General features: G+C 51.4%; 1 protein-coding gene across 1 annotated transcript; it reads right to left on the bottom strand.

The window, feature by feature from the left end:
* Positions 1-3225: 3225 nt before the first annotated feature.
* P2RX3 (purinergic receptor P2X 3) lies at positions 3226-10014 on the bottom strand. Its single transcript, XM_019514470.1, has 3 exons — positions 9602-10014; positions 3698-3833; positions 3226-3399 (listed from the first exon to the last, which is right to left on the bottom strand). Exons 1-3 carry the CDS (start codon positions 9739-9741, stop codon positions 3226-3228), a joined length of 450 nt encoding a protein of 149 aa, XP_019370015.1. The 5' UTR covers positions 9742-10014.
* Positions 10015-11256: the final 1242 nt, after the last annotated feature.

The raw sequence follows: 11256 nt of genomic DNA, 5'->3' as shown, positions 1-11256 counted from the left end.
CAAAGTACCCAGAGGCAATACTCCTCAGATGTATTAATATGGTGAAAGCTGTGGAGGAACTACTTAAAATATTCACGCAAGTGGGCCTGCCAAAGGAAACATTGACAGATCAGGGCAGCTACTTCATGTCGACGGTATTCCCTGAGATCTGCAAAATGGTGTGCATTAAGCGGCTGTGAACCCTTGTTTACCACCCTGAAATGGATGGATTAGTAGAGCGGTTCAACCAAACCTTGGAGCCCATGTTAAGAAAATCTAGGATCCTTCCCTATGATACTAGGATAGGATGTTGGCCCCTCTGATGTTCATGTATCATGAAGCACCCCAAGAATTGACAGGATTCTCCCCCTTTGAACTGTTATATGGGCACTAACCACAAGGAGCATTAGACCTCTTCAAAGAGGGCTGGGAGGTGCAGGAAGGATCAGTCAGAAACCATGTCAGCCATGTGTTGCGAGTTCAGGAGCAACTTGAGGCAGTGCAAGTGGCTGCCAGAGAAAAGTGGTGAGCTGTGCACGGCAAGCAAGCTGTGGCATACAATTGTCCAGCGCAGGAACACCATCTCAAGATCAGGGATCAGGTACTAGTTTTACTATTGGAACAGGTGTCCAAGTTAATGCCTGATGACAGGGGCTATATGAGGTCATCTGGAAGATAGGGCTGGTGGACTATGAAGTGTGGCAGCCTGGCAGAAGAAAGACACATCTGATATAACACATTAACATGTTGAAGAACTAGAGAGAGAGGGAGGCCTTATTTGTGGCATCTTACCAAGATCCACAAGAGTTGGGCCTCAGGTAGGGGAAAAAAGAGTGCCATGTTGATGGTCCTGGGGGAGGACCTATCTGAGACTCAGTGGACTGAACTAGAGCAACTGGTGCAGGAGTTCCTGAAGGTCTTCATGGAGGAACCAGGTTCACTCTCTGATTGAACATAGAATAGAGACAAGCCCCAACAAGGTGGTGAGAGAATGTTGGAGACGCATTCTCCCAGAGACTATGGACACTGGTGAAGGAGGTGGGCCAGGTGCTTGCCTAAGGCATCATTCAGAAGTCATGAAGTGAATGGTGGAGCCCCATCATGATGGTTCTGAAGAAAAGATGTAAAACTATGGCTCTGCATAAATGTCTATAGGGTCAACGAGATCGCAAAGTTTGATGCCTACCCCATGTCCCAGATTGAAGACCTGTTGGAGAGGATTGGAGGAGCCCAACTCGCCTCCAACCTAGATCTCTTGAAGAGAGGGCAAATTCCCCTGGAATGCTAGTCTCAATAGAAGATGGCCTTTGCCACCCCCTGTGGCTTGTATGAATTTGCACAGATGCCTTTCGGACTACACAGAGCAGCAGCTACCTTCCAAAGATTAATGGACCAGGTCCAACCCTCTCACCACAAGTATGCAGCAGCCTACAATGATAATGTGCTAATCTTCACATAGGAGTGGGAGGAGCACCTAAGGGCCCTCCAAGCTGCCTTGAATGAATTCAGGAAGGCAGGATTGACAGCAATCCAAAGAAGTGTGTCCTGGGCCAAAGAGAAAGAAGGTATTTTGGTTTCCTGGTACAAAGGGGGCAAATCAAACCCCTTGTGAACAAGGCAAGCCTTAAAGGACTACCCTCTGCCACATACAAAGAGATAGGTGTGGTCGTTTTTGGGCCTGGTAAGCTACTACTGCTGACTGGTGCCCATGTTCTCAGAGCTCATGGCCCCCCTGATAGAGCTAAGCAAGGCAGCAGCTCCAAAAAAGGTATGGTGTACCAGGGAAGCAGCAGATGCCTTCCACAGGGTAAAGGATGTGCTATGCTTGCAGCCAGTAGTCCATGCTCCCAACTTTTGGAAAGCCCTTCTTACTGCAAAGGGGTGCCTCCAACGCAGCCATAGGTGCTGTATTGTCACACAGAGTGGGAGTGAACACCCAGTAGCATATATCAGCTGCAAGCTGCACCCCCTGAACGAGTATAAGCTATGATAGAAAAAGAATGTCTGCCTATAAAGTGGACAATAGAGAGCTTCTGCTATTACCTACTAGGTTGACAGTTTACTGTAGTAACTGACCATGGCCATCTCCAGTGCCTATACCAGATGAAGGCAGACAATCTCTGGTTGATTTGACAGCATCTGAGTTCACAGCCATATAACTCTGTGGTAGAACACTGCCAAGGGAAAGCAACACAATAATGCCTACTCGTTTTCACAGAACAGCAAGGAACAGAAGGACCAGTGAAGGCAACAGGACTGTAACTCCAAAGAAAAGGTTGGACCCTGTAACAGAGCCCCTGCCCCATTACTGAGAAGGGGGAGCAAACCCCAGGGCCTGCTGGCCAGCCAAGCCCCAAGGTACAGACTTAGGGGTAGAAAAGACTATATACTTTCAGGGATCATTTTCTAAAGTTGGTGATTCAAGAAATGTGTCTGAAACTTTGGAGGTTCTATTAGCACCCTAGGGGCACATGATCACTTTGAACCCTGCTGGGGGCAAGCTGAAGGTGTGCTGAAGGAGCAGTAAGCCCAGAGCAGGGTAGAGTGTGGGACCAGAGAGCCCAGAGCCTAGAGCAGGCCAGAATGCAAGACTAGAGAACCCAGAGCCCAAAGCAGGGCAGTGTTTGGGGTCATAGCACCCAGAGTGTGAGGGCAGAGAGGGCTGGGACCCAGAAGTCAGGTCTGGTACAGTGGGCCTAGGCTACAGGTACCACTGACAGAAAAAGGGGGCTGAGGCCAGGAAAGGCCGAGACCCAAGAAGAATATAAAGACCTGAAGCAGTCTGGTGTTGGGTTAGGGCCAAGTGCCCCAAAACATGTAATTGTCCTAGGAGCCAGAGTAAGACCAGGCTTGGGAAGCCCTGGGGCAACCTCCCTTTCTTTTAAACAGTGTAACATCAAGATGTGGCGGGAGAGTGAACTAACAGGGCAGATCAGGCAAGGGCTGAGTGGCCACGCCCTGAGCCGAGCACCGGGTTATAAGCACTAGGCACAACTGGGGCCTGGTCTTGGCTGGGGTCTCCAAGCTCACAAGCCTGTTGAGTGCACTTGATAAATGTGGGCCTAGGCCCACCACAAATAGCTATAAGCTTCCCTTAAAAAGGGAGGCCACTGAGGGTGCAACAACTGATTGTTTGAGATGCAAAAGAAAAAAGGAACAGGAGTGAGGGTTACAGGTTCAAATCAAGGAATTCAGAAGGGGACACTGAGCAAAGCATACAGGTCAGTGCCCACCTCCTGGAGTGAGTCATAGGAGCTTGTGGATGTCAACCAGAGACCCTGCCTGGGGACGTGACCAGAAGAGTGAGAGGAAGATGGCTCCACCCTTGCTCAGGTTCCTCTTGGCCAGAAACTCCTTCCTCGTCTTATAGATGGTCAGCTTGGCCAGATCCAGGAGGAAGCTGACCAGGATGTCCTGGGGCTTGGTGGGGCCATGGCCAGGGAATGCGTAAAAGAAAAGGTGCAGGTGGAAGTGCAGCCAGAACCTCAGCAGGAGGTTCTGGAGGAGGTGGAAGAGGGTCTGCAATCTGCACTTGAGGTAGGCATGCGCCAGGGTCTCCCTCTGTTCGCAAAATGGGCAGGTGTTGTGGGGGGGGGTGTCTGTAATGCACACCAGATATACTTCAAGCTCACAAGAACAGGAAAAGTGGCATCCTTCTTTCTAGCTGGGTGTCCCATTCCCCAGCTGCTCTGACCCATCCCCACTCATGCCGTAATACCTGAGGAGGTGTGACGTAATCCACCACGTCCATAACCTGGTTGGCATATTTGCCGAAGCCCTTGACCTTTGTCACCACAGAGGATTCGATAGCTGTGTCCCGCACCTGGTATGCCTTCTCATGTAGGAACACCCAGCTGTTGGTAGAGAGGGGCAAGACAGCCACATCAGGCTAGGGACCAGCGAGAGGGGGATGCAATCCCAAAAGATCAAGGGGAGTGGGGCAGAGGAGGGGCAGATCTGGGGTGGGGAAGATAGGTGTTGCCTATACTTTGCAAACAGCTAACATAACTTTAATACAAGCTGCACAATATTTGGGAGTATGGGGGTTCTTAACATGACTCCAGCAGGTGGAGCTTTAATTTCATAAGACGTTACATCTACATGGAGCAGTTTTTTCTGGATGGATTTTTTTCCTGCACTTCAACAACCTTGAGTCTACACAAAAGAGCTCTTTTTTTCTAATCAACTTCTAGCCCTCATAGTGGCAAAAAGAGCTCGAAAACAGTCCCCTGGTTGCCCTGCAGCAAGGGAGAAGGCAAGATCAACTTCTAGGATAAAAAAGCCCTCATGACTTCTGCAGGCATCTCGTAGTTTTGGGACAGTCAGACTAATGATTCTGGACTGCCTGTGATCAGCAGTGCTGCCTGGAGAGGGTGAGGAGGCGCTTTGCTACCTACCGACAGGTCATTTCCCTTTGCAAAGCAGCAGCAGATGTTATCCTCTCCCTGTAGAGGAATGGTTGAGCTGAGCTGGGTCAGTGCTCTGAAGCCTGAGCCTGCCCCTCCTTTTTGATGGCATGCTTCCCCCTAGTGCCCTCCAGTGGAATTATTTCTATGCCTATTTTCTTTCCTCCAGCTATGGACCTAGTGCAGGGGCAGGCAATTATGTTGGGTGGAGGGCTGCTTACTGAGTTTTGGCAAGCAGTCAAGGGATACATGACGGGCAGCCAGGGGCAGATAAACATTAATTCCCTAAAATTTTTAGGGGCCCCACGAGTCAGACAGAATGGCCTAGCAGGCTGCATCCGGCCCACGGGCCACATTTTGCCCACCCCTGACATAGTGGGTAAGGTGGGTTAGAGCCCAAGGGGTTTAAGAACTGTGTCCCATTTCTAAAATATGACTCAAAAGCCCATAGGGCAGATTTCCAATGGAGCCCATATTTCTTCCCTTCCTTACGGCATAACTAGAGCCATATTTCCCCAAGCAGCCAGCAGCTGCCACTGTGATAGTTATGGGCAGGATTTCTGGAAGAGCCTGCTAGCTTGCCCCATGAGCTGGCCCCTTGCAGCTAGAAAAGTCTGCCTGGTAACAAAGGGGTAAGAAGCATATAACAAGGAAATTTGTGCCAGATTTGACATTCCTGATCTGCCTGAGACTAAGAACAAAGGGAAATTGCCAGCTGAACAGGAATACCATCAAAGGTGACCGCAGGACCCCCAGCCACTGGCTGCTGCCTCAGACCCACCTGCTTGACAGATGACTGCCTAAACACTTCCTAGACATACAAAAAAGTAGAACTCTTACTAGACTGTTTAGCTTACTGTTAGTTTAGTGTTTGGAGTTTAGTGTTTACATCTGGTTTAATAAAGTTTCCTTTCAAAGAGTGGAATGCTCCTATCCCACTGCATATTCCTTCCTGTCTGAGCCAACCAGAGTTTATTGGTGCAACAGGGGAGGTTAAAAGACCAGCATGAGGCCTGTGAGTCCCTTGGTCCCTCTACATGCACTCCAGGGTATGGGGCTGGCTAGGGGTCACATCCTACCAAAGGTCACCTGCTCTGCTGAGCTCACAGCTGGAGCTGGGAAATTTAGCAAAGGCCCTTTTATCCTGACTAGCAAAAGGCATTTCACAAATTCATCTTAATGTACAGGCAGTCCTTGACTTTACAATGTTTTGAGTTATGTTTTGCATTTACAACGTTTATAAATTGACACCCTATTTCAGCTTTATGATGTCAGTTTCAACTTTACAACGATGCCATGCCATGCCAGCAAACAAGTTCGCTGCATTGCTCATCTCCCTGGAGAACATCTGTCCAAACTTCCTTGGACACTTTCTTTTAAGAAAGCAGACAAGACGCCAAGACTCCTGAGAAGACTCCAGCCAAGAACCCTTCAAAAAGTCCAACCAAGAGCCCTTCAAAAAGTCCAGCAGTCACCTCAAAGAAATCCTTCCAAATTAATGTGATTGCTATTTACAATATAAATACATTAATGTAACTATATTACTCATTTATAATTGATCGAGTACAAAATTCTGGGGTATTTTTAGTGAAAATAGGGTATCCCTTGGTTCAGGAACCAATCCCCCATTTATAACATTGTTTCTTATGAGAAAATTGGTTCTGAGTTACAATGTATCAACTTAAGATCCATTTTTCAGGAACCTATTTTGTCGCAAGTCCTAGGACTGCATGTGCAACAAACAAACAAAAACCTCTGCAAAGCAGCAACAACCCCCTGACAGAAGCACACCCAAAGTAGCCTGTGCTGGCATTCTGGAGGGGAAACATGGATTTTTCTATTTGCAGTGACATTTCATCTTGCAGTTCCCTTCAGTTTTACAAAAAAATCCTTTCAGTGTTTTAAAAGAAGAGGTTAGAAAAGATCACTGTAATGTGCAATGTGACCTCAGACTTGGGCAGTGGGGTGGCAAGGGGGTAGCCCAATGGGGTAGGATGGCAAGCAGGTAGCCCAATAGGTTTGCTAAAAATATAATTCATTTTGGGTTGACCCAAAACAGTTTTTTGGGGTTTTGTTTTAAAGATTTTTTTTCAGGACTGTCTGTGAAAAAACAAAACAGCTGTTTGTACAACTCTGCTCTCAGGCTCCACCAAGCTAAAGAATGGGTACCTCTACCCCCTCCCTCCCCTGGGGTAGGTCTCCTGACAGTGCCGTCTGCCAGTACACCCCTTCTGTGGCCCCACCCTATGACCCAACCAGATCTAAATGTAGGGAAGGGAACAGTGCCTCTTTAGTAAAGCAGGAGTTAATGCCCAGCCTTCCCCCACATGCCCCCTAGGGATGGGGAAAGCCGTCCAGCTGGCACCCGCAGGCCATTTGGCTGCTAATGGAGCTCTGACTGCTGTCATAAATCAGACAGCTCACATTTGGCACTGCCAAGGCATTAATGGGGGTTGCAGGGGGAGCCATATCCTGCTACCTACCCAGAAATGTAATTGGGGGTTCTCCCACACAGTCACGCACTTATACTCGTACATGGACTGTCACCCCTTGTGCTAATCCTCACACCGTCTCCCTTCCTTCCTTCCTGTCTCCTGTGACCGCTTCTTTCCACACACACACACAATTCTCCCTTAACCTGCATTGTCAGTCTTCACTTTAACACAAACCTGATCACATCTCTTTCCTCATATATACACACATCCCACCAGCCCGTAACCCAAACTGTCACCTGTCACTTAACACCTATCTTATAACATCTTCTTCCATATACACACCCTGTCATCCCTTCCTTCCTCCCTCTCCCTCATGCACTCACACATCAATTGGTAACCCACACTGTCACACTTCATGTTAACATACACCCCATGGCCTCTTCTTTTTTACACATACAAGTGTCAATCCACCAATCACGCTGTCATCCAGCACATTAAGATGCACAAAGTCTTCCTTTCCTCACCTCACTCCCCTACCCCATTTTCCACCTCTTGCACAGTAACAATCCCCCCCCACATAAATGTATTGTCACACCCACCACTGTTTCAGTCCTTTACTCCCAGGGTCACAGTCACCCCAAGATTCACATGCATCCATCCACCCGCGTGAGGTTTGCAAAGGCACCTACACACACTTACACCCATACTGTTGTCACTTCTACACTCATAAAAACACCTCCGCCTCCTCCATGTGGTTACCCCTTTCACCATAGGCGACAGAAGATGGGCACTAACGGGGCTCAGCCCTGTCAAACACAGGGTAGTGGGTAGGGCTACAAGGCAGCCCTGCCGTGGGCTTTGGTCGGCTGTAGCAGGGGTGGGAAGAGGCACACATGCAGCCAGAATCGCAGCTTGGCCTGTGGATCACTGACTGCCCAGCATGGCAGGAAAGTACCAGTCAATTTGGTGAAGGAGAAAGGGCTGTGTGGGGGTGCAGATCGAGGCCTCAGTGGTGAGGGAGTGGGGCACAGGCAGAGGCAGGGTGAATGGGGCCCTGGCTGTGCCAGGTGGTGGGAGAATTAAAGCCTGGGTGGCTCCTCCCCTGTCTGTGTGAGGTGGAGGTGGCTGCCACTGCACTTTGTGCATTATACCCCACTGCACCTGCCCTGGGAGTGGCACAATGTCACATGCCTGCCGCTGCTGGGCTGTGCCCTACCTCCTGCCCACCTGGTGGCAAGATGCACGTGGCTTTGTGTGGCTCTGAGGCAGTGGCAGCAGGGAGCAAAGCCCAGTGCACAGCAGCAACCACCTCTGCCAGGGTGCGCATAGTGGCGGGAGCCCCCCGCTCCGCTGGACGAGCTGCCCAGGCTGATTGTCCCACAACCTGGCTTGACTGGGGCCTCATTCACCCCAGCCCCATCCCCTGCCTATGCCCTACTCCCTCACCGTGGGGGCCTCGATCTGCTCCCCACGGCCCTCTCCCCACCCCTTCCCCCACAGATTTACTTATGGGGGGTGGCATGCATGGTCAGCACCCCCAAATAATTTTTTCTCCCTCCACCTATGCCTTTCACACTTGCGCAGGAACACACACAGGCACCCCTTTTCACAGTCACTGTGTCTCACCCCATCTCATACATGTGTGATCTTCTCACCACTCCTTCCACCCACAGCCATCGCCTCTGGACACATCCATGCAGAGACTTCAACCACTCATTCACTCTGAGGCATACTCGCTGGCACCCATGACAGACTCTGCCACTATGCCGGTGAACACAGTGGCTGGGTTTGCACATTCCCCCTTAAGGGATGATGGGGGGTGTTTGTCAGAATTAGGACAAGGTAAATCACCCCGAACCCATGGTTTCTCCCTACAACCCTCCTACATGCATACACACATACATTACACACACATGCATTTATGTGCAAACATACCATGCACGTGGATTCAGCACACTGGTGGAGCCAGGGGATAGTTGGGTCTCCGTGGCTAGAGGGAGACAGTGCTTGGCACTCTGGGTTGGAGCAGTGAGAGCCTGGACACTTAATCCCACAGTCCTGCCCTTGCAGCCCCCTCTGTGATGTCAATGCCAAGAAGGTCCCAGGGAACCCTGGGCTGTGTGTGATGTAAATCCTTCACCCTAGGCACCTGTCTCAGCCTCCTTTCTGGTTGTGTCTGCCTAGAGTTCACTTTCCAGCCCCCCTCATCTACACTGCCTTGTGCTCCTGCTTGTCATCATCCCTGTATCTTTTCTCTCCCCTCCAATCCTGAATCTCACCCTCCTGCTCTGGATGCTCAGCTCCACACTATCTCAGTTCACCTAAATGCCTCTCACTCCTTGGGAGCTCACATATGCTTGTCAACATTGAGTCCCAGGATGGCTCTGGGGACTCTGGTGTTGCTAAACCCACCCTCTTCCTCTGTGTGGAGCTGTCTGGCTGTTCCCAGGCTGGAGAAAGGTGGACGTTGGGAAGGATGGGAACTCACTGCAGGTGGGGGGTGAGCCAATCATATTCCACCCTGCCCAGCAAGTACCCCTTCTACCTGCCATTTACATGTGTGTGCTTGTGGAGGCGTCCTCAGTTAGGATTCTGTGTTAGGGTGGGTCTGCCTGTCCCTTCCCCCTGCCCTCTCTCCTTCAGGAGCAGGGATCACAGCTGGACACATCTCTGCTGGAGGGGACCTCTTCTCATCTTCTGGGGTTCACCCTGTGCCAGGCTGGGATCAGTCACAGGTTGTCAGGGAGCTGGCCAGGCGGGTGCTGAGCTCCTTGCACTTACCCGATGAAGTATGAGACAATGAGCAGCTGCACGGCACGGTTGATCACACCGATGGTCCAGCTCTTCACCACCACTGACTTGGTGGTCTCATAGGTGAAGAAGTTGGCCACACAATTCATCCTGGAAGAGAGCGTGGGCATTTGGCACAGCGTGGGAAGAATTGGCTGCTGCCTGCTAGCCCCGTCGAGACGGGATGCTGAGACCAAGGCAGGGATGGGAGATCAGTGGAGTGATGGGTGATGCTCCCAGAGCTACTTGGGAGGGCTGCTCCTTTAAACCTGGGATCCAGATGGTAGTCTTCCTCTGCCTTGCTGCTACTCTGGGCAGGCTGGAGCTGAGGGACCCCTTTATACAGTCTCCACCCCCATTCTCAGAGGATGGTGATGCTGGTGGAGAGAGGCAGGAAAAGGTGGGGCTTCATAGCCTGCTCATTGCCAAGCAGCTTCCCTGGTGTGTGCAAGCGAGTAGGTCCTTAATGCACCTGATGATTCCAGAGAGGAATCCACTTAGTGCATCTCAGCTCAGCAGCTTCTCCCTGACCAGCCCTCCCAATGTCCCTCACCCTCAGTTAACAGCCCCTGCCATCCCAACTCTGAGCCAACAGGAAGGGGGAGGAAGCTAAGCAAATACAGATCTCTCTGGGGACAAATCAGCAGCTGGTGAGCAGTAGGTAAAAATGGTCCCTGAAGACTGATGTGGTCCATTTACCCACAGAACAGGCATGCGACCAAGCCAGATGCCCGCCTTGCCTGTGTTATGCCTCTTAACATGCCTCGCTCTGCTTCTTGGAGGGCGAGGGAGGTATTTATCTCTCCAGAGCTCATGCAGGCCTTGATCGCAGCCCCTCTGCTAAGACAGCACAGAAAGGACTCATCTGACTATTGGGGGTTGACAACCCCTTCCTCCGTCACAGCTACAGGGACAGATTGGCCATGCTGCCCACTAGATTTTGCGCTTGCACCATAATGAACTCCCAACCAACCAGCCACGTGGGTTGGAGCATTAGAGCCTCGTGCAGAACGTCCGGGAGCGCCGGCTCTGCTGGGACACGGTGTGTGATGGGAACGACAGTTCCAGCAAGCACACACAACGTATCACAGAGCTACACTCCATTGCCCCTTCGCTGCCCCTCGCTTCAGCAGGGCTGGTGCCTGGTGTAATCACCCACACTCGGAAGGACAGCTTTTGGTGGAAATGCAGTGTGACAGTGACACAAGTGTTGCTGTGGGAGAGTAGAGAATGGTGTTGGCACCGGACCCTCCTGTCTGGTCGCAGCAGCTCATGCTTTGGAGGTCCCTGCAGTACGGTATTGGTGCCGGTCACACTCCACAGGGGCAATGAAGGCCCCCCCGGGACACACCCCGTTCACCCTGCAAGGGGAGGGGGAGCACGGCATCCCCTCTGCTTCTCCCCAGGGGCTGGGCCTGAGACAAGAGGACCCCCGACAGCCAGAGGGGTGGACAGGGGGGCTTGGCAGTGGTGATGCCACAGCTAGGCGTCATGACGTCACCATGACACGTGGCCACCCTATGACGCACAAACCATCCTGAAATTGAGGACGCGTCACCCCGGGGCACTGACCAGGCGGGAGTCGCCTTAACAGCCCCGGGGGAGGGGAGGCTAAAGCTCTCCCAGGACTCTACAGCGACAAGCGC

This window comes from Gavialis gangeticus, unplaced genomic scaffold (assembly GCF_001723915.1).
Source record: "Gavialis gangeticus isolate Ggan-Ray unplaced genomic scaffold, GavGan_comp1, whole genome shotgun sequence".
NCBI lineage: Eukaryota > Metazoa > Chordata > Crocodylia > Gavialidae > Gavialis > Gavialis gangeticus.
The sequence above is the reverse complement of the archived record's forward strand: the minus strand, read 5'-3'. Positions and strand labels throughout refer to the sequence as shown.

Excerpts from the sequence above, each read along its gene's own strand:
- P2RX3 (XM_019514470.1), bottom strand. The coding sequence starts at position 9,741 with ATGCCCACGCTCTCTTCCAGGATGAATTGTGTGGCCAACTTCTTCACC. Across the intron at positions 3,834-9,601 it reads ATTGTCTCATACTTCATCGG|CTGGGTGTTCCTACATGAGA; the intron begins GTAAGTGCAAGG and ends CTCTACCAACAG. Across the intron at positions 3,400-3,697 it reads ATTACGTCACACCTCCTCAG|CCCCAGGACATCCTGGTCAG; the intron begins GTATTACGGCAT and ends GGCCCCACCAAG.